The 23471-nt window shown below is 36.7% G+C and overlaps 3 protein-coding genes across 3 annotated transcripts; 2 read left to right on the top strand and 1 right to left on the bottom strand.

Moving 5' to 3' along the window:
- Nucleotides 1-3896: 3896 nt before the first annotated feature.
- Nucleotides 3897-8328, bottom strand: LOC147503670 (tubulin-tyrosine ligase). Its single transcript, XM_086604927.1, is given in 3 exon segments — nt 3897-4043; nt 7857-7985; nt 8033-8328. Coding segments are annotated over 3 exon segments (447 nt in total). The 5' UTR covers nt 8204-8328.
- Nucleotides 8329-8436: 108 nt separating this feature from the next.
- Nucleotides 8437-11394, top strand: LOC147503669 (ubiquitin-conjugating enzyme E2 1-like). Its single transcript, XM_086556915.1, has 6 exons — nt 8437-8651; nt 8734-8818; nt 8897-8989; nt 10667-10755; nt 10837-10922; nt 11144-11394. The coding sequence occupies exons 1-6, from the start codon at nt 8583-8585 to the stop codon at nt 11169-11171; spliced, it is 450 nt and encodes a 149-aa protein (XP_086413041.1). The 5' UTR covers nt 8437-8582; the 3' UTR covers nt 11172-11394.
- A 2440-nt stretch (nt 11395-13834) lies between these two features.
- Nucleotides 13835-15426, top strand: LOC147503668 (putative xyloglucan endotransglucosylase/hydrolase protein 10). Its single transcript, XM_086556914.1, is given in 6 exon segments — nt 13835-13931; nt 13934-14035; nt 14330-14430; nt 14627-14820; nt 14931-14979; nt 14981-15426. Coding segments are annotated over 6 exon segments (882 nt in total). The 5' UTR covers nt 13835-13849; the 3' UTR covers nt 15335-15426.
- The last annotated feature ends 8045 nt before the right edge of the window (nt 15427-23471 follow it).

Raw genomic sequence — 23471 nt, 5'->3', positions numbered from 1 at the left:
AATCTCTCAAGGCAGACCCCAAACTTAAAATTGTCCTTGGGCACACCCTCTTGGGCCTAATTATATTTTGACAGCTTTGATCAAGGATTTTTTATATTCCAATTCAACCAACTAAAGCAGGAAATGTTAGCCTAGTTAGAACGTCTTTTCTCTTTAAGTTAGTTCAGTTAAACCGATCTTAATGCAGGACCAGCAAAATCTAATTTAAGTGTAAGACATTCCAATTCAACCAACAGAGACATAAAAAGATAGTCTAACTTAAATATCCTTATGCTGGACCTATACATCTTGTTTATGTGCAAAATGGTTCAGTCCAACCAATTAAGACATAAAAATATAGCTTAATATGAACATTTTTTATTTTTCAAGTTAGTGCAATTAAATTGTTCCTAGTGCAGGACCGGTACATCTCATCTATGCATAAGACGGTCTATTTTTGGGTTAGTTAGACTTACCCCCAATTGCAAGATCCAACGGCTACGAGATGATTTTTTTTTTTTTTTTTAGGATGAAGAAATCAACCGTTGGATCTTTACAAATGGGGATATCACTAATATTTTTTGAAAATGGGGAGTAACACTAATTGGCAACTAGTAATGGGGGGGTAAGTCTATGTAACCCTCTATTTTAACCAACAAAAGGAGGCATATAATAGTCCAATTTGAACATCTACTCTTTTTAAGTTAGTTAAATTGAACCATTCTTACTGTAAGATCAACACATATCTCTTCATTTGATATTTGAAAATTTTAGTTTAAAGTTTTAAACTTAAATTTGAAATTTTGATAAAATATTTCGGTCCAACTTACTAAAGTTGTGCAGTTTAAGTGCTAATCGGGAGCAAGTCATTCAAAGAGCTTATAGCGATTAATCCTATTAATCACAATTAATCAGAATTAATCGTCTTAGTTAATCTATAAAACATATGTCGCATAATCTTAATACAACCAAGTGAATAGCTCGTAAACCGTTTAATGTATCAAATATCAAGTTGTTGGACAAGATAATTTTGTTCACTTTTTCCAATTATCAAATATTTGGACAAACTTAGTTTGTTGATTTTGTTCCCCTTCGTTAAGCATGCCACTTAATGAATTTATACTGCATGATAAATATCATTGACACAGGAATTTTATCCCATAAAATAAACTGATATCATAGCCTTTGCATGATCCCGCTTCCTAACATGAGAACTGTGAGAGTTTATCATTAGATGAGAGATTAATTATGCATGATCCCCATCCGCTTTTAATATGGATTAGGTGGGTTTTTCTATTTTGGGCTTTTTTGTGGAGTTGAATTTAAAAAACAAACATACAAAACTGGGGTAGAACCATTAAGCGGCGTTTTTGTTATGCCAATTTATTGGAAATCAGCCGATTAAGCGGAACAAAGCACCTGATTTGTGGCACCCGCTCAGACCTCTAATTTTTTTTGGTTCAGATCGGTCGAGTGCCGCATAGCGCTCATGCACCGATTAATAGGTGCTTAAACTACCCATACTGAAGTTCATAATGTTAGCTCTATTAGGCCAACACGAACGTCAAATATTAGCCCAAAAATATCGTTTTCCGTGTTCAATTTCAAATTTCAGATTCAAAATTTGGGCAGGATTTGAGATTTCACTAAAAATTAAAATCCAATTTGAAATTTGAAATTTTGAGCAAGAAATTTCAATTCAAATTTTGTTTTTTGAATTTCAAATTGGTTTTGTATTATCACTAACTCCAATTTCAATTCAATTCACGTTTTCATATTATATTGAACATGAAATGAAGAATACCAACCAAATTACCAAAATATTGTGTTCGAAATTTCACTAAAATTTAAAATTCAGGTCTAGAAATTTCATACCTCAAACTATAAACTCAAAACATATTCAAGACTTCGTATGAAACAAAAAAAAATAAGCCTCTACAAATCAATTGACCAAAATTTTTGAATCAAAGTTTCCTTCACTATATGCTTTGAACCAAAAACCCAAAACTGAGTCGTGTATTTAAATTCCAAAAATAATTTTGTGAGCCAAAATTCAATAATCAATTTTGAATTAAATAAAAAATGTTGTTCAAATTCAATTTTAATCACATCTCTATAAAGTACAAAACCTTGTTCATAAATCTTAAACTCTAAACTTATATGTACACCTATAGTGTAGTGGGAAAAACCATAAAATAAATATGTAACATTTTAGGTGTACTAACAATGGTTAGTAATGTTTTTTTTTTAATTATTATCTTAAAATCAATATTGTGTCAACCATTGTGGACCAAATTTTAGTGAATTACTAAAAATTAACCAATTTTGACCAACTAAACGGTTTATAACCATAAACCCTAAACTAAGTTGTGTATTTAAATTCCAACAATAATTTTGTGAGCCAAAATTCAATAATCAATTTTAAAATAAATAAAAATGTTGTTCAAATTCAATTTCATTCACATCTCTATAAAAGTACAAAACCTTACTCATAAACCTTAAACCCTTAACTCATATGTACACCTATAATATAATTGAGAAACCATAAAATAAATATGTAACATTTAGGTGTATAAACAATGGTTAGCGATGGTTTTTAATTATTCTATTAAAATCAAGATTTTGTTAGCCAATGTAGACCAAATTTTTAGTGAATTACTAAAATTGACCAATTTTTGACCAACTAAACGGTTCATATCAGTTATCCAAAAGCAAAATAGGTTAGTGCAGTGAATTGTATGTATTTGAAATGGTTGGTGAAATTGAATTTTGGTCCACCCATCCAATGCAGACAAAAGTTAGCCTAATATGAATGTATTTTCTTTTAAAGTTGGTTCCAATAAACTGTTCTTAATGCATGACCAATACAATTTCCTCTCTTTATAAGACGATAAAGTCCAACCATCCAATGCAAACAAATTTAACCTAATCTGAACGTCTTTTCTTTTAAAGTTTGTTATAATAAACCGTTCTTAATACAAAACCAACACAATCTCCTCTCTTTATAAGACGATCCAATCCAACCAAAGGTAGTCAAAGGCAAAAGAGGCGCTTTGAAAGGCGAAGACACACTTTAGTGCCTCGCCTTGACCAAGGCGCAGGAGCTAACATAAGGCATGCGCCTTTTTGTGTTTTTTGTTGAGGCGCAAAGAGCACAAGACGCGCGCCTTATCAACATTTACAGTTTGTTTGTATGTTTTTTTACAATTTTTGCTATCGTGACACATTTTACACACTCGATCCAATTGTTGTATGGTACAAGAAATTGTACAAATTTAATTGGTTTCATCTTGGAGTACACTCTAAGTTTTATTTTGACTAGTTTTTGTTAAGTTGTATGGACTAAGAAAATACACAAAGATGGATTAAATGAAGTTTTATGGGATTCCAAATTTTGAATCATGTGTTCTATTTCGTAAAGAACTCCTTTGGCTCAATTTGATTGATTCACTTTTTTAGTTTATTGAAGTTGAGCTAAATTGTATTGAGATATACGAGTTTTATTTTGCTATTTACTTATTGTTTTAGATTTTTATTTTAAATGACTACAATAGTATGGAAATAACTCGTGGATTTTATGGGTGTTGCTCAATGGTTTCATGTTTACAATTACATAAAATTAATTTTAATGTTTGGCTAAACAAATCAATGATAATTCATGTCATATTTAATATTTATTTTATTTTTTATTTGTTATATATATTTTTTTGTTACTCCGCCCCTCATTTTAATCCGGTGTGCGCCACGCCTCACACCTTGTGCCTAAGGCACAAAGAGGGTGTTGCGCCTTAGGTGCGTCTTAACACCTTGACTACACTGAGTCCAACCATCCAATGCAGACAAAGTTAGTTTAAAAGGACAATTCATATTTTTGTTCGGTCTTTCCCATTTGCTTATACCTTTTTTGATGAGATCAATCAATTCACCACCAAATCACATATCAAAATAAGTCTAGGAGCATTCCCACCAGTTGCATTTTGAGATTTCCCAGTGATGACAATAGCTCCCACTTTATTTCCTTTATGTTGTGTCCAATCAATCAAATATTGATGACTATCAAATACCTATAAATCAATTTAAGTATTAATTAATCTATGAGTAAGAAAATATTAATTCAAATAAGTGAGTTTCAAAGCGTATATTAAATAATACATACCATGTTGGTGTTAAAATATTTGGTTTGATCTATGTAGTGTCCCTCTGAAAATGCATTTGAATTTTGTGAAGTCCGGTGAATCAATTGGTACCTCATTGTGATGGTATAAATGATCATATAACATTTACAATTAATTATGATGTTAGCTAAAATTTGTCACGAGAAAAATGTCTATCAAAATAACTAAAGCGACGACCAAGTTAGGACTGTCTAATGTTTCATATAGGTCGCTCCAGTTTGGGGCGCCAGAGTCTTAAGAAGTTAGTTGGCATGGGACATCTTGAACGTAAGGCTACTATTTCCCAACACTCACTATTAAAATAAACCATAAATGGAAGAGGTCGTCCTCATAGACTGAGTTTGTATAAATACTTTGTAATCACATTTTGTACAAGTAGTCTTCATAATGATCTCATAATAATTGATATTGGAATCATTACGAACAATAATTGTGTATGGAGTTATCTTGTCTTGGTGGCCATCTTGGTCACTTGATTGAAATTTTATTAAATACAAAACTTGAGTCAAAAGGCAAAAATTGAAATTTGGGTGTTTTCGCTCTAAGTGAGTCTGTCATGAGAGATTATATGGGGACATGTCCTCTATTTGAATTTTTTAAAATAGGGTCGACCCCGGAGAGATTCGGAGTCTGTATATAGCAATCCACAACTTCAAAGCTCTCACGAACGCGGTGTTTTTTAACAACTCAGCTCGTTTAATACGCAACTTGCTCGTTTAATACGCAACTTTCATTTGGCATTGGAGGTACGAGAGCATGAGAATTTGTCATTTTCCACTTGGGGATGCTCCAGTATAATGGAAACATGGAAGTCTTATTTCTCCACATGTTAACCACAATGCAAAAAAAAAGAGGGATTTGATTTTTGCTAGGACTCGTAAAACAAGTCGAGCTTAGGTCCTAGTCAACCCGCTCAAGCTCAATTGGTGTTACAAACTTACAATATCAGCCAAATATCAAACCCCCTCCTATGACTTGCTTTGAGCTCATTCCTATTGCCATTTAAGGAGGGCTGAAATGTATTTGAAGGCTAACATAAATAGGCTTTGAATCAGGGAAAGTAACAGATCTAGCTCAGTCTCTGAAGTAATTTGGGTAAAAAGCCTGGGCATTTTTCGGCTGAAAAATATGCTGTAACGAGATGCAAGCTGTAGCCTGTAGCAAACCATTTAGTCAAACCTATTTAAACTGAACGATATAGCCCACGATGAGTACAAACTAAACTAAAAATCTTACCGAATTCATTTTGCAATGGAATTTTGGTGCTGAATGCCTGGAGATTCAACTGAACTCTGTAAAATACGAATGAACAAATGTCCCTGTGTATGGAGTTGAACCTAGCTATAACAAAATTGGATGGTAAAACTGTTAAAACTATAACGCAAAATTCAAAACCTATCCAAGAATATATGAGATGGATCAACCATATATCATACTATGATATCTTTTAATGGGACATGAGAACCGATGTTCATTTTGGCTGTGTTGCTATGGAGAAGGATGTTCTTGTTGCTTTGCTGTGGTTGTAGAGTTTGTTGTTGCCTCTCTTGAATCTGCAATCAATGCTAGTATTTTCAGTTGGGGTATTGATGTTGTTGCTGCTGCTACTGTAAAGCGTCTTTGTTTCTTGATCAAGAGTCCCTTCTCTATAAACGTAAAAAAGCACGTCTTCTTCTGCTCATGCAGCGGAAATTCTTATCAAAAGGGTCTGTCATGGACGCGATGCAATGGCATTCCCCTGTAAAGTACATTAAGAAGCATCAAAATAGCAACTTCACTGAACGAAATTTGATAGATATGTCTATATAAACATATAATTGTAAGTCTGTGATAGATCATTACATGTATTCATCCCACAGTGATGATATTCTTCTGATTTCAATATATTAACTAAAACCAATAATGCAATATTTAAGAAATATATGTGCAGAGTTAACCAGGCTATAAGACTGCAATCCTTTGACACAGACCTACAGCATCCCATTCTCATATATTTGTCTCTCAATTAAGTATGAACAACACAATAAACCTAACCATTGGAGATGATCATATATACGTTTTTGGCTAGTTATCATTAACAAACATTGTTGCTCAACAAAATATTATAAAAGTTCATCCCAAATCATTTTAATGCAACACATATATTGTACAATGCCCCAATTGAGCTCCACAAACAAGATAGCCTTAACTTCACGAACCTAATAGCATGAAATCAAGTATTTTCCATTAGATCACCTATATATAGTTTGTATTTGTGAACTGTTACTTTAAAGTTTAAACCCGGTTCGCAACAATCTAAAAGGCATAACAACGACTACCTGGACAATCTAAAAGTTTAGTCAATTAGACCCATCTTACTTTTCTATTCAGACAAATTTGTAGTAAAAACTACGGTGTGAAATTAACTATGCTTAATTATAACAAAAATTCGCTCTGTAGGAGAAACTTTTATAGTATATATTTTGACTTGGGTGTTGGCTAGGTGCTTAATACCCAAAGTGGCCGTCATCAGGCCATGTACACACCACACTTAACAGCCTATGTTCCTAATAAGTTTGTATTTTTGTGCCTGTGATGACTGATGAGTGTGTTGTCATGTTTCCAGTCTACTTCATGATTTTTTTTTATGCAAAATTTTCTAAGAGAACTATATCTACTGTTTTTATGCCTTGAAACAAGGGCATGTTTTAGCTTTTGGTTTAATATTGAAGAAGAAAAAAAAAGAGCCCGCTACAGTTCTCCAGTTTTTAGAGATAAAATGTTCCACGTGAATCAAGGTACCATGCGCCATGCGGTAAACATCATAAAATTAAAACAGAAAAATTAAAAAGGAAAAACTAAAACCAGCAGAAAAATATCTTATCATCAAGCATGAATGCTGGCCAGCAAGCACCCCTTGAATAGGCATATGCGTGCATGCAGTACAGGTACCACTGTACCAGACTAACCTACCAAAACAGGTTCACCTACTACCTACATAGCTGGTGTTTCCTATTTGACTCCAGGACTTGTGCTTTTGATGAAAGATTCCCATTCGTCATCTCTGACTTTTTTCATTTCTATTTTATTTAAAAAAAAAACTTTTTTAACGAAGCTCAATAAAAGAGGATATATTAAAAAAGATTAAATGATGAAAAAAAGTACAACCTATATTGCTATAGCCTTTTTTTTTGTCGACAATTCAATCCATCACAAATTCAGAACTCAGTAAATTTCTGGCCACTGGTTAAGTAAGGTAAGGATTGAAGGGCAGCAAAGGGTTTGGTACTTTGGTTTGGGGGAGAAGTAGCCTGCTTCAGTGGCAAGTATGTAATTATGTATCTGCTTTTCAGTTAAAAACAATTTGCCAAAAGAAACAAAAATAAAAAAAAAAACAAAATAAATTGCTGGATTCCTTGCATAGAAGGTAGAACCACAACTGTACACTTTTGAAGTACTTTTCCGTGGTGAGTAAGCCTAAGATTGACTGGTCCCACCGATTGGAACCCTCAGGTCTCCAATCAAATTGAATTTTTAAAGAATCCGTCCCAACTACTCAACATAATCACCAACATAAACAATCAAATTGACTTTTTGCCCCAAATAGAGAGAGACAATTTGAATGATATGAGGTATAAGCATGGGCAAATAAATAAAAAAAAAATTAAACAAATAAAAAAAAAACACAAATAAGAAAGTGATAAAAATAGTAAATTACCTCACGTGGAGGTGATCGGGAAATTCACGTTCCCCGATGTAAAAGGCAACGGCATCGCAGAAGGCACGATACGTGTATTGATGCAGACCGTCTATCCTTGGGTAAGGTAACCTTGGACGGGGAAGAGGGATAGTCTCAGTTTCAGTCTCATTCTCATTCTCAGTAATGGATATACGATCACATGCTCCGCCGTTAAAACCATACTCTTTCAAACTGCGCCACTTGTGTTGGTGGTTGGTGGGTACCCAAAGAAACCCAAAGTCGACACAATGGGCTCTAGTTCTTCGTGCGTCATGATGGGCTTGAAAGTCTTTGTGTGCCATAGAGCTAGCTTCCGAACATAGTCCTCCATGAGTGTGTGTGTGATGAGTTCCAAAGAAAGAGTGAATGTGTTTCACAGAAACGAGAGGGGCAAGTTCTGATGACAAAAAGAAATCTCGGTGCTTCAAAATAGGAGAATGAGGCTAATCCTTTATTTTCAATAAAGAATTTCTTTATTTGTGAAAGAGAGATTCCGTTTTTGGGACCAAATATAATATTTTCAATATATATATTTATATAATCCAGTTGGCAGTCATATATCGCGCGCTTTACAGGTTGGCAAAGGCGGTTGTACGAATCCAAAACCCCGCGAAATAGGAAAATCTCCATATCTTATCTTTGCACACCCTTCACTTCCCAATTCCAGATCTAATCTAATAAGTGAGTGATAGAATTGTGTAGAGAAAATAATGGCATCGTCCTCTTCCCAGCTTCGTCTTATGTCTGATCTCAAATCAATTGTAAACGAGCCTCCAGAGGTCAATTTTATGTTATGTTCTCTACTCAGAATTCAAAATCAGTAGTAAAAAAATATAATAAATATAATTTTGCATGTATCAGGGATGCAGCGCGAGTCCATTATCAGACGAGAATCTGTTCGTGTGGAGTGCAACCATATTTGGTCCAGACGAAACACCCTGGGAAGGTAACACATCTACTGCTTTTGCCAATTATATACAAAGCTTAAATTTAATCCGTCTTAGTCTATAATTCTATAATTCAGGTGGCGTGTTCGGATTAAGATTGATTTTTGGAGATAATTATCCCGAAAAACCGCCTCGTGTTCGATTTACTTCTGAAATTTTTCATCCCAATGGTTAGTTTTAAGCTTTAACTATCGATTGCCTTAAGTTTTGGTTCCTTGTTACTTTGAACTATCGATTATGCTACTTCACTCTTGTGTCTTCATATAATGTTCTTCTGTTAAGTTATCTAGTACATTACTATACCACACAATTTAGGATGCTTTTTCATCTGCTAGTTCCTATATAAAACATGCTAGGCAATTGCAGGATCACTCAAAATTCAACTTTCGTTAGACCATCTGGATGGATCTGATTCAGTTTGTGTCTTTACTTGTTTTTCAACTTTTTAAAATCGCGAATAAGTATATAAATCTGTGTGATTTCACAAATCAAAAACTCAAAGTATGTTCTTTTGTAAGTTTACATCATATCATGTTTTGATGACTTGTAAATATTATTGCGTCGTTGCGACGCCTTTAGTCCTGAGTGAATCATCGGCAATGTGGTGGACTTGTAGTCAGAAACTCATCTTATGATGGAGGAACTTTACCCTATGTGTTTTGTTATTTGGTATGTGATCTCCAAGGTGGTTAATTATACATGTATGAAACCTAGGTAGATGGCTAGGTGCACTCACCAAGTTTCCATGACATTACATTTTAAGTTTCCTATACTACGAAATTTCCATGAGTTAGCGTTGTCCTGATAATTCATTCCTTATTCAATACAGTCATGACCTTTTAGGTTTATCATAAAAGGAATAAGAAAAATGGGAGTCAAAACAGTGGGGGAAAGGACATTAGGGAAGTTTCTCCACATGGTGAAGCCAAAGTTAATTCAAACGCTTAACCTTGTGTATCTTTAGTTATTGTTAAGCGTGGAGGCATTAGTGAAGATTTAACATACAGAGTTTGAGCTGTTCACAGTTGTGATGCAAATATTAACCAACTAAGAGAAACTCAACTTTTAGCATGTGAAGTGACCACTTATCAGTAAGTGTTTAGGTTTGTTCTCGACCACAAGTCCTGCAGACAAATTTACGCAATCGATACCTTTAGTACTAACTCGTTTACTTCACCTTGCACTTCGAGGTACTTGCTTCTTATTTTACTTTATGAGCTACTACTAACCACCCATATTTCTCAGAGTGCTCCATATGATTTGTTAGGATGCGAACATTTTGACTTAGTATGACGACTTGTTTTCTTAAGCAAACCATCTAGGTGTAAATATGATTACATAAAAATGAATTTTATCACCAAACTAGGTGTGCATGAATTTCATTTGAAAACTTAAAGAAGGTAGCGGAGGCTTTATGCTCCATAATATCATATTATGACATTATGCAGTGCATTTCCTTCAAAATTCTGCACGTTCTCTGAAAATCATGATCAAGAGATATACGCTATTTATACTTGCATTAGAACTCTTTTTCAGGTTTCCTCACTTCTCTTCCTACTTTAAAAACGAAATTTAGTAATAATTTGTAAAACAATTATGTCCATTTAATCCTTGGATCAAGTTTTTATTAGAAACTTCTTTAAATCATTTAATGGAATCTTCAAGCAGCACTCAACCGATTCCTTACGTGCAATTACCATTGCATGTTTAATAGCTTATACCAAATTATATGTGGCCGAGAACTTTGATCACTATGTTGCCCACTAGATCTTCAATGTGCTTTTGTTATCATTTTTGATGCCCTCTTTAGGAAGTTTGGCGTCTTTATTTTCTTACGACTCCTGCAGTTTATCGTGATGGCACACTTTGCATGGACATCATTCAAGATGCGTGGTCACCTTGTCACAGTGTCTGTACAATTTTGACGTCAGTTCAGGTAAGTCGTCCATCGCCTCATGTTACACTTTAGTTACAATCAATAAGTGAAGTGTGTTGTATCAACCTTCATGTGTTGCAGTCACTTCTGATGGATCCAAATCCAGCTAGTCCTGCGAACCCTGAGGCTGCTCAGATGTATCAACAAGATAGCCAGGCCTATAACAGGTTAATGTGTTTCTAGTAAAATCGTTTCCATGCATTTACCTGTGTAGTATTTGGGTTAGTGGGGGAAGGTGGGGGAAGGTAATGTGGTACAGAGCAATGCTTTGAATAGCTAGCTTTTCTGTGTACTCCAGTTGTGTTGCAGTTTTTGCATGGGTGTGTAGAAGGACCTTCTGATTGAAGCCATTGACATGTTTTGACTGTCTCTGACCTCATTGTTGCAGGAGAGTGCGTCGATGTGCTTTCAATTAGATCCACTGAATCATTCTGAGAAACCGTCTCCATTGTCCTTGTTGGTGATCCTCCAAGTTGAAAAAAGAGCTTCTCTTGGTGTTGAAATGTGGAATATCTCTCTCCTTTCACTTTGGACTCCAAATTATGATTTGTACGTATTCACTGTCACAAATTCTGTTACATGTAAATACTAAAAGCAAAACTTTGTTATTGAAACTTTGATTGTAACTTTTGCAACTCTGACACTCGTGCATACCAAGACAAAATATACATGACATTCCTGCTCCCCAACTGTGGGGACATTTAGATTTGTAACCATGAGAGAAATTACAATAGCTTCTTGCGCAAGATTTGCACATAATGGTCAACATGCCTGAAAGAATTATAGAAGCAAAAGCAGTCCAACAAGTTCAGAATTCCAAATGCAGCCTAAAAGATGAATATGCTCTCACTTCTCAATGTTTCCGATTCACAAGTCATCCCAGCATGGGCTGTACACTTCTGATGTTACTGACTAAGTTCATGTTTACGTAAATCTATCTAAATCTATCGTAAGATCAGGCATAATGTACCATACTAGGGTATGCCCGTGCCGTACGGCACTTATGAACTCTATGCGCAATCAGCACTATCTAACATAAATTGGACACTGTGCTATCTCCTCTACCAGCCCAATTAGTCATTATCCATAAGCCCAATAGTATTAATTGGGCAAACCCTATATGCAGTACCATGTTAAATTTGGAGGCCCAACAGTTTATAAAATTTGCCAGTGCTTATAAATTCTAAATAATTGTTGACTTTTTGAAAATTTTTAGATAGATCAGCGTGGATGTTGATTTGGTTTAAGAAAATTACACAAACCCCAAAATCATTTGGATTTGCCATGTCATATTTTGTGAGGAAGATTTGTAGCCGGATGGGCCCTTTTAGGCCTCACACCGCTTTTTGTTAGATAGATATGGAAGGTAAGTGGTGAAGATAGTTTGAACAAGTTAATTCCATATAGGGTTGATTAACTCGATTTGAATTCCCAGGTACATAATTCTACCAAAAATATTGAAGCAGACCAAAAGATGATCTTGGTTATAGAACATTGGCCATGTTAACGGTACATACTGATTCTCTGGTTAGCTTGCCATCAACCTCTCCGTCTAAGTTGTGGGCTGTGTAGACTGATTGGCTGTGAGCTGGGGCTCGGAGTGTTTGTCTGGAAGGTCGGGTTATTTATAGCTACAATGTTCGACAACTAGAATAGATAGGTATCGTACTGACTGCTGAATTTGTTTGCCAGCGAAGTTCTAGTGTCCTAAAAACCATGCCTTTATTCACCGTAAAAATTGTTTTCAGTATCTCTCAATCTCTAGGGGGAAGTTGTTTCTCTTTCTTGCATTCTTATGTGGTTTTCTTTCATCTTATAAGCCATCAAGGAAAAAAGATCGAAGATTTTTACTATGTTGTTTCTCAAATTGATTGCTCAATCAATTACTTCCTAGCAAATAGCAATTATGTAAGAGATTCTGCTGGCGTCTGGCACCAATATGTGAGTTTATCCTAAGATGAAGCTGGTCTGAACATGGAATGTACTTTTAGCCGTTTTACAATTAGACTTAAGATAGAGCATAAACAGCGAGCCACATTCAGTCAAAAGGGGAAGGTTGTCAGACCAAATTATTCTAAAAAGTAATGAAGCCAAATCTTTGTTTGCTTTCTCAACTTTTTGCTCTTCGGTAGAAAGGACCCTCAAGAGAAAGCCTATGTGCTTACACAGCTTGCTTCAAGTTGCTACATTATACAAAGCGCCTTAGAAAGCGTACATTGTGTCACATAAACTACAGCAACAGAGTCACATAAACTACAGCAACATAGTCAAGGGAGCACAACTGAGAATGGTGTTTGATTGGAATATTAAGTATGTATGGTTGATTGAATTAAATTAGGAATGATCCTCTCAACCAGAACTATGTTTGCATGGGTAGCTATAGCTAGGCAATGTGTTTTGGTGCAAGTTGAACTATATTGGCTCAAACCTTTACTCTGCCTATTTTGTGCCTGGGAATTGAAGGAACATTTGAAGATGTGGATCCCTGCTGTTTTTCCCGACTGGGGATGCTTTAAGTGACAATTTATAGGTTGAAACATCAAGACACAGACTGTTTACAACGAGAACCACAAGAGAGTGTATGTTCGTCATTAAGTTACGTCACTAAGTAATCATGTGCTAATAGTGACGGAAAGTGAGATGCTTGCTTACTCATGATCGAAGTTTGATACATTATGCAGATGAGTCAACATATATGGCTGACTTCTCCAGTTACTAATCCCTAAGACACTCCAAATGAAAACTAAACTTAGTTTCTAAGCTTGATCGACTCATAGTTATTGAGTGTTGATTATTAAGAATTATGGCAGCCATTTGAAAATCCTTCCAAACTTTTTTTTTTATAATGATATAACAACGCAAGAGGAAGAGTTTTGGAATCATCCTGAGAAGGACGGCAATCTAAACTACAATATCCAGAGTCTACCACCCCAACATTCCTTTGCTTCCTTCTAAAGGCATTCTTCAGCAAACCTTCCTTGCTTCTCTTTACAATCTTCAATAGACTCAGCATGCAATCATTATATAAACCGCAACTACTCCATCTCTCTCAGTACTTATATGTAGGATTAATTCAAATAATAACATAGGAACCATGATCAGGAATAACGAGGTCATTGTCATTATTGGTTTTCTAATAGCGAATTTCATACAGGTTTCATATTCTTCTGTTGTATCCGTGGGGACTTCAACAAGGATTTCTTCGTAACATGGGCCCCTACTCATATAAACACTTCAGCCGATGGGCACGAGAGAAGCTTAAAGCTTGATGAAGAGTCAGGTATCATGGAAGAACGAAGAGAATCTGATCATTTAGTTGTCTTTCGTTATTCTAAACCGTATTACTGAAATTAATGTTCATGGTACATTGGTACATGCTAAAAATAAAAGTTCAAATTTGTCATTTTCATATTATGAATTTCGTGCACAAATACATCCTCTTTGTAAAATTGATGACTGAATGCACAATGGTGGGGAGAATTTTTTTCTTATACTACTTACATTTCATGCTTGAATTTTAGTTTTAACACTGATAAATGAACAAGCATTGCATTTCTTCTTGTTTTCGATATAGGTGCTGGTTTCGCTTCAAATGAGATGTTCTTGTTTGGGGAAATCGATATGCAGATCAAACTTGTACCAGGCCATTCAGCAGGCACTGTCGTCGCCTATTATGTGAGTACTCCTTCCATTTCTTGTGCCTAGCTCTTCTTGGCATCCATTAGAAAATTATTAAGATTGACACTATGATTATGTTTCCTGTGTTTACTTGTCTGCTGATGCATTGTTTTCGGACTAGAAAAATATAAACATTTTTGAGATATTTGCCCGGCTGACGGTTATATACATTTTCCGGTCATATGCGATGCAGTTAACCTCTGATCAACCAAACAGAGATGAAATAGATTTTGAATTTCTTGGCAATGTGGCCGGGAAGCCATATATTCTTCAAACAAACGTGTTTGCTGATGGATTTGATAACAGAGAAGAGAGGATAAATTTATGGTTTGATCCAACACTGGACTTCCATACTTACACAATCCTATGGAACCTTCATCAAATTGTGTAAGTCTAGTTTATCAAACGTTATGTTCTGTACCAGAAAATTGTACATGTGGCGGACATACAAGTAAACTGGTACATATCATAACCTGATGATTTTTCTGTGTGTTCAGATTTATGGTGGATTGGGTTCCAATTAGAGTATACAGAAACCATGCAGACAAAGGGAGTGGCTTTTCCAAGATGGCAACCAATGAGTATCAAAATCAGCCTGTGGAACGGGGACAGCTGGGCTACGAACGGTGGAAAAGACAAGATTGATTGGTCCAAAGGTCCCTTTATAGCCTCATTTAGGAATCACAAGGTTGATGCTTGTATTTGGAGAGGTAATGCAAGGTTTTGTAGGGCGGATAGTGATACCAATTGGTGGAACAAAGACAGATTTAGCACACTAACTGGACCACAGCGAAAGTTGTTCAAATGGGTTAGGAAGTACCATGTTATCTACGACTACTGCCAAGATAACAAGAGATTCAACAACAATCTGCCAAAGGAGTGTTCTCTCCCCAAGTACTAATTCAAGAGGAATATATATTCGATGCAATAATTTTATCCAATTGTTTGTCCTTACAAAAGTTTTTTAGTTTGAATATTCAATTGAAACCCGTGTCTCCGTTGTTCGAAGGCAAGTTATTCTGTTTCTTCCAATTTTTTGGAGAAGAACAGCATTTTTATAACTAGCACTTGAAAATATGGGACATCTCTAAAGTGGTCAATCCAAAGTTCCAAACTTGCGAAATGAGCTCGACCCAGGTTATCCCAGAACTCGAGCCAAAGTGTGAAGTGGATAAAGATTGATATGAGAAGCTAATCAGACTTTTTAATACTTGTACAGTTGTACTCGGTTCTCACATTGAACTTGAACTGTTAAGTCTGAGAGCATTTCTAGGTGATGAATGCATCAATTGTCATGTTTAAGACTAAAATTTGAGGGCAAACATCCTCAAACAATAACCAACTCTAGAGGGTAGAAGCAATATAAAATAATAGTAAGACTCAATTTTATTTTAAATATTTTTTTTTTTAAAAGTGGATCCCAAGTTAGTTTTTAAATTATTAAAACATCGTTTTGTTTGTGGGGAGAGTTGCCCAAAAAAAACACTCATGTGAAAGTGGGGAGTGCCATGCCACATCCATATCCAAAATAAGAATTTGCCTCCTTGGATGCGGCTGGACACTTAATGCCTCTATATTTATCTCCACTTAGAGATGGTTTTGTTGAAATTCAGAATGGTTAAGATAAATTGACACTTGATGCCTCCACCTAGAGTTGCTCTTAAGGCCTTAGACTAATAATCTGCAAACTCCCAAACGTAGAATCTGGTCATAGTCATGTACACAGTGTTCTAAAAAATATTAGGCGGTAGTCGGGAGGCGTAGTCATGTACACTAACATCTATACCCGCGCTTCGGGCCCAAGTTGCCATAATTGTACGATCAGTGGCCCAACTTTAGTAAACTTCGACTGGGCTTCATCAATTATTGTATCATAAAACGCCGTAAATTAACTATGGCCCATTTTCAATTTTTCATATTATCTTGTTCTTGTTCGAACCTCCTCTTAATGGTTAGGTACACGGATAAGACGACGACTCCTATTCCAATCTTTTATGCATCAAAACGTGACCATTCATTTCTCAGCTCTATACCTGTACAACTTTTTATTCCAATCCCTCACTCAGTTCCATTTCAAGTCACATTCTACCCAGTTAATATGACATAGATGTCATAACAGTTATCGAACTGGTACCAACTAATATATCCAAACTTTTTGAATTATATTGTACCTGCACACAAGTGTGTGCATCAGTCTCGCCTAGCTTCATGTAATATTGGACTTATGGTCAATGTTATTAGTATATACCTGAGTGGTGGTCGAGAGTCGAGAACTTAACGCTTTATACATGTCAACAGAAATACTGGATTCTCGAGAAATGTTAAGTGTATAACTGTATATATATATATATATATAAAGGTGAATTGAAAATGTAATAGCGTGGTCTATTATTATCAGTTACATATCAATATCGGGTGAACCAGAAGCAGAAATATTCTGTTGAATTTTTATGTTTTGACCCATGCTGAAGGAGTGAAGGTAAACTTATTATGGTAATGGTGAATTGAGTAATCAAGTTGACAACATTTACAAATTCGGTATTTGTCACGCCAATGATACAAACATGTAACTACATATGGACATATGGTAGTGTTTTTGTGTGAAAATGAGAGGAGAAAGCTGTACGTGCAAGAGTGATTGCGTGAACTTCCAGTGTATCCCTAATTCAATATTATCCCTGAATGACTGGACCTAATTAATTGCTTCTTTCCCTATCACAACTTTAGTGATGTCGATTTATGTTGTAGGCTTGTAGCCATCTGTAGCTTATTATAGTTACTAGCTAATGCATTTTTTTAAAATGAATATTGATTATGGATAAAAAAGGTCAATAGGAAATTTGTTACACGGGCTTTCCTCTCCAGAATCACACGTGAACCGTGAACCTAAGACCAAAAAAATATAAAGTAATCGTATGGAGAGTTCAAAGTGCGTCAGCTGCGACCTTACGTAATCCGAATTCTAACTTTTCTTCGTCTTCTTTTGCCACAAAGGGTAATTGTTCATGAAAATTCTAAGAAGTTGATAAAAGATAAATTATACTAAGAAATGAATTATACTCGATTCCAGCTAATTAGCAGTTTGCGTCTCATTATCGACATGGATGATTGGCTGTCGAAAGCTCAAAAGGTTCTGCTTATCAAAAGTAAGTATCATCGTGTCCAATGCGTTTGAGATGACAGCAAATTACAAAAGGAGTATAATTTCATGAGGAATAAATCGGTTCATATTACATACAAAGAAAAAAAAATTGTACATCCGCGAACTAATTCTTAATAAAGAGAGTAATTATAGTTTCTGTTAGTCTGTTAGGGAAAAGTTTTTTAAGCTAAACGTGCGAACGTCGGTTGTTGAAATGTCCCTGGAGGACTTTCCCACTTATTCAGTTATATTTGTCGACTTGTCGTTCTTGGGCTCTATATACGTACCTTTCCTCGCTATAGAATATAGATTTCGAAAAAGCAATTTATTTGTTTTCTAGCGAGCCACATATTAATCAGCTCTGGGACAAAAAAATCACATTCAAAATCATGTTTTGTTAATTACTCACAAGAACCAGATAGATGCAAAGTTGTCAAGTATGCTATGGACACTGAAATAAAAACGGCTTGAGTAGTTAAAAGGTCAAGTATACTCTTGACTCCAAATAATAAAAACAATGCCCCTAATTGAAATGACCCCGTATATATAGTATGAACAATCATTGTTAATATCTATTTGGAAAGATAAATAATAATTGTTATACCACAACATAATATATGATAAAAGAAAAACACCTATTGAAAGATAAAACAATAATTGTTCATACCTCAACATAATATATAATCAGTAAGAACACTTATTGGAGTATAAACAATAATTGTTCATACCTCAATATAATATATGATCAGTAAGAATACATATTAGAATATAAATCATAATACAAAATATCGTGATATATATCAAAATTTGAGCAAAATATATAAATATATCTAGAATACGAATTTGATCATTTCAAAGGTCAAAATTGTAATCCACGAGATATCATCAAATATCACGATATTGTATTGATATATTGATAATTTGAAAATATCGTGATATATATATACTAAAACTTTTGTATGAGAGAGTTTGTTTAGATGATTAAGGTAGTTGCTTAACAAATTTGATGTTCCATCTTCTCTCTTTTTGTTCTTTTTCTTTGGATCTAGATCTGATGAATGTATACTAATTTTTTTTAAGCCCTATAATTCCAATTTTGACCCAATCAAATATAATATTTATATTTTTCTTTATAAAAAAAAAAACTCAATCATCAATTTCATTTCCTTCTTAGTTTTTTTCCTTTTCTTCTTGCAATTTCCTTTTCTTTTTTTGAATCTCCTTTTATGAATCAATCTAATTTAAAGAAAATTAAATAAGAATTAAGAATATTTTGTTTCTACATTTAGATAGGTTATAACATATCCTTTTGTTCACAATCAACGGAAATTAAGAATATTTGAATCTAGAATTGAAATTAAAAAGCAAATATAATCCCATTAATGATTTAAGTCCATTATTTAATAGAAGAAAGTTGAGATATTTATGATATTTTATGTATTTTAACATATGCCCACATGTAGAATATCAACACGAGAGCGATATATTTTGATGATATATATCAAGATTTGGGGGTGGATATATCCCAATAATACTGGGATATTTCGTTCTATACTAGTATGAATAATGATCTATTTGGGGTATGAACAATCACTATTCATACATCAACAAAGTTCATACTTCAATATGAGTTATGGTCAATCACTATTCATATATCAACATAATGTATGATCATTGATCAATAATAACACCTATCGAAGTCATACCTCAACATTTTTTCCCTATCAAATAATGTATGATCAATAGTTACACCTATTGAGTCATACCTCAACATATGAGTATATGAGGGTATGTTCACATATTTGATCTGAACAATCATTGTTTATATATCAACATAAGTTCCAAAACGTATAAATAGTATAATTGGGAAAAATTATTTCAAATAATCCGAGGCTATTTGTCTTTAAATGTTATTTTCACCGAGAAAATTGTCTCTATGAGTGATTTTGAAAAAGATTGTTCTAGCTAGCTTAGACCGTGATTTTGGCCTGAAATTAGTTCTCTAGACTATTTTCTTGCATACTAATCTAGGAAAGAAAGAGATGAGATATTTTGGTTGGAGTTTTAAAACATATTATTCTCTTTTTTAAGCATCAATTAAATATACATATTAAAAAATTTTTTTTGGCAAAGATTAGACAATAGGAAATTTTGGTTGGTGTACAAAGCAAGGTAGAAAATTTCCATATCGGGTTATATATATCGCTTTTACCCAAAAAAATCGAGATATATCGGAAAATATTAGAGATATATATCTTTTTGGTGAACCGGTCAAATTATCACTATATATCATAATTATTGCCGATATATATCGTAAATATCGGTCAAACAATCAAAAAGTCAGGTCAAACAATCAAACAATATATATCGATATATAATATATAAATCGGAAAATGGGATATATATCGGTCGAAAAACCTACAATATTCTTCGTGGAGATATATCAATATTTCCATATCGAAAGTACCCAGAAAAATATATATATTGGCAATATTTTAGACCTTAGTACAAAGATCCATGAGTCATCTATGAAATCTTAACTATTTTAAAAATTCCGACTCCCACCTATAATACTCGCAATAGTACTATAATATTTTTTTTTTACGTGACTTTTGGTCTATTTTTTGTGATGATTGTAGGGAGGATATGATATTCTCTATCGCCGCTTTTTAGCATAGTGGAACTAAGGCACCGACACTGCGATATCGTAATCGCATCCACGGCCAACAACGCCACAAGACGGATCGCACCATCACATTTAACTACATCGCGACACATACTCTATCCATAAGCAATCATGACCGACGGAGTACTCGCACTAATCCCCGACGATCCGCCACATGACTACGGCCTGGTTGCTCCTCCTCATCATCACAAAGACCTATGTAGATATTTCTCACATGCTCCCATGATCCACACCCCACGTTGGTGATATCCTCTCGTGGAGGGTGAGGATACACTCCGGATCTCTATAAAATACCACTCCATGAACTCGCCCGGACGATTCTCTACCAAAGCCAGAGTAAGATCGTGGCGATTAGCTCAAAAGCGAACTTCGGTCTCACCCATTTATTCATATCGGTCCCCAAAGACGTTTGTAGAGAATAACACATCACACCTTTACATTGAGCGCCGTCAGGTCTCGATTACTTGAGAAGCCAAACCACCTTTTACACTAATCATTAAAAAAACCAAACCAAAAAGATTCTCAAGCCCACGAAGCATGGTAAGCCTCGCTCAATTGAACTTTTGGCGGCCCGCTAGGAACCATGAGCGAACAAATTGCCCGAACTCGGGCAAAAAAACGTCACCTTATGTGCACAAGTAGATACACAAAGCCCACTACTGGCGGCGCGGATGACGTACGCGTTATCAACGTCGACCAACAAATCACCGAGCTAAATCAAAGGCTCGACAAGAATCGCGGTCAAGAAAGATTCCACCAAATAGTCGCGAGAAAATGTTGAAAACCTATCGCCCTCTCTCCATTTCTTGCCGGTCCTTCACAAGGTCTCCCTCCGGACTTTGTCGAACCATCGTTTTCCATCATATGACGGTCGTTACATGCCCAGCCCAACATATATAGCACGATATGCTCAAAGCCTTGCACTACAGGTAGCCCGAGAGTTCGACCATCTCCGATCGCGGGCTCTTTCCGCCAAAGCTTGAAGGACGCGGCCCACTCGATTGGTTTTCTCCCTCGAACCGGACTCCATAAGAAGCTTCAAGCGACAGACGCACGTTAGCGAACGAAGACGTTACCACAATGAGGCGCGAAGAAGGGTGATCTCGATTCACTCTTCCAACTCACTCTGGCAGGGAGGAAACCTACAAACTCCTTCTTAAGCCGTTCAAAATGTAACTCTTGGACATGGAAAAGCGGCCTCAAGGAATCATTTGCCGCAGTGGCTTTCCAACCGCCGCTCGCCGCTCACGTAAAACCGACCTAACACGTTCGCTCTTGAAAAGACCAACGAACGCGTTGGCGGTACATGCGGCTTTCAGTGGATAAATACATCAAAAGCTGCAAGAGGCTTTGCTAAAGCGAAAAAGAAGAAGAAGAAGCGGAAGAAGAGGAGAGGTTCTACGAAGTCGCATCATCATCTAGGAAACGACCCGACAACAAAGGCAACCCTCCGGACCCAAACCAAGAAATGATCGAAATTACGCCGCGCTTTCACCGATCTCCTAGTTACATACTAGAAAATCAAGCGTCTTTGCATTCTGGACCGCCGAGATAAGACGACCCCAGGTCGCCCGGACCGAACTCCTGCGCTTTTCACCGCGCCAATTGCCATGAGGCCAGACCGCGTCTTTGGGGCTCAAGCATTACTTACAAGATCCGGTCGGTTCGGCCACATCAAACAAGCGATACACTAACATCCCCGACGGCGACTGCGCCACAAACTCATGGCCCGCAATTCGGCGGTCCCCACCACGAAGGAGCCATCGAGGTCTCAAAGCCGCCTCATGCGGTAGGACGCTCCCGAAGAACGCCATCGGGATATCGCCGCCAACCATCGAGAATTCGCGACGAAACGCAAGACGAGAACCATCCACATGATCACCATCCAAGATGATTCCGTCCTCGAGTTCAGGGGGGAAAAAGGCGCCGTAGGTGCCCTCCATGAAGTATACAATTTCTCTTCACGAGCTGCAGCCATGCCGCGCAGTTCGTAGAAGAAGGGAGATATCACCTTCTCCGAGGCCGACTTCCTCGACAAGGTCTCCCATGCCCGATGATGCTCGTGGTCCACGTCAAAATCGCTGGATTTGGACCGTCCGGCGCGAAGTTTTGATCGACCACGGTAGACTCTTGCGATATTTTGTTCTACCACACGATCCAAGAGATGAACTTACCAAAGTCGGTCTTCATAGACCCCATTGCACCCTCTTCGATTCAACGGCTCCAGAGCCGACCCGATAGGAGATATCATCCTCCCGGTCCGGTGGGATCCCGGAAGACAAAGTCGGCTTCAACACGCCGCTTTAGCGTCTGGATACCAAGTCGTCCCTACAACGCATTCTAGGGCGGCGTTGGATACATCAAATCGGATGCGGTTACCTTCCACGCGCGTACATCGGTCATCCGTTTTCCGGCCCAGGGAATGATGGAACCGAAGCAATCAGCTCGAGGCCCATCATTGTAACCAAATCATCGCGCGACAAAGGTCAGGAACCTCCCATCACCATCAGCTCACGAACCCACCAGTTATACTGATGGCTAAAGATTTGGTGGGTGAGGTGAGAGTGAAAGCGAACAAAAAGCAAACGAGCTGGGAGATCCAACAAGAGTTTCCACTTCGCGACCCGATCTCGACCACTACCAAAGCACTTGGCATATCGACGGTTCAAATCCCGTGGAGGTTATAAGCCCATTGGAAAGCATCACGAACAAGCAAAGTCTCGTCGTGACACCACCACCTCCCTCTCCAACCCCGGAAAAGAAAGGCGAGGAACTACCCGGTCCACGTTGTCACGCCAACAAATGATCCGCGTCGACCACGTTGTCGTAACCACGAGGGGGCGCCCAGTTCTCGACTCGGACGACAACAACCACACCCGGCACACTGATTTACAAAGAACAATCCTCCGGAAGCGCCGCCGCCAGAGCCAAACAGGCTCAAGACAAGCGGCAAGTGAACCACAGGAACCGAAGGCGACCCTAAACTTCGTCTATGTGGGAATGAACCTCGACCCACACTTAAGGCTCAACTTGTAAAGTTTACGTCCATGAATAAAGATGTGTTAAGCGGTGGTATATTGATGTGCACGGTATAGACCCTAGTGTCGCATGCCACGGTTAAACGTCGACCACGGTGCCAAACCGGTTCGACAACGCCCTAGGCGATTGTCACTACGCTTTCAAAAAAGCAATCAACGGCGAGGTAGATAA

This window comes from Coptis chinensis, chromosome 4 (genome assembly GCF_015680905.1).
Source record: "Coptis chinensis isolate HL-2020 chromosome 4, ASM1568090v1, whole genome shotgun sequence".
In the NCBI taxonomy this organism is placed as follows: Eukaryota; Viridiplantae; Streptophyta; class Magnoliopsida; order Ranunculales; family Ranunculaceae; genus Coptis; species Coptis chinensis.
Note: the sequence above shows the minus strand (reverse complement) of the source record. Positions and strands in the feature narration are given on the sequence as shown.

What these genes read in the sequence shown, in the direction of transcription:
- LOC147503669 (XM_086556915.1), top strand. Translation starts at nt 8,583, where the DNA reads ATGGCATCGTCCTCTTCCCAGCTTCGTCTTATGTCTGATCTCAAATCA. An exon ending in TTGTAAACGAGCCTCCAGAG is followed by an intron (nt 8,652 to 8,733) that starts GTCAATTTTATG and finishes TGCATGTATCAG; the next exon opens with GGATGCAGCGCGAGTCCATT. An exon ending in CAATTTTGACGTCAGTTCAG is followed by an intron (nt 10,756 to 10,836) that starts GTAAGTCGTCCA and finishes CATGTGTTGCAG; the next exon opens with TCACTTCTGATGGATCCAAA.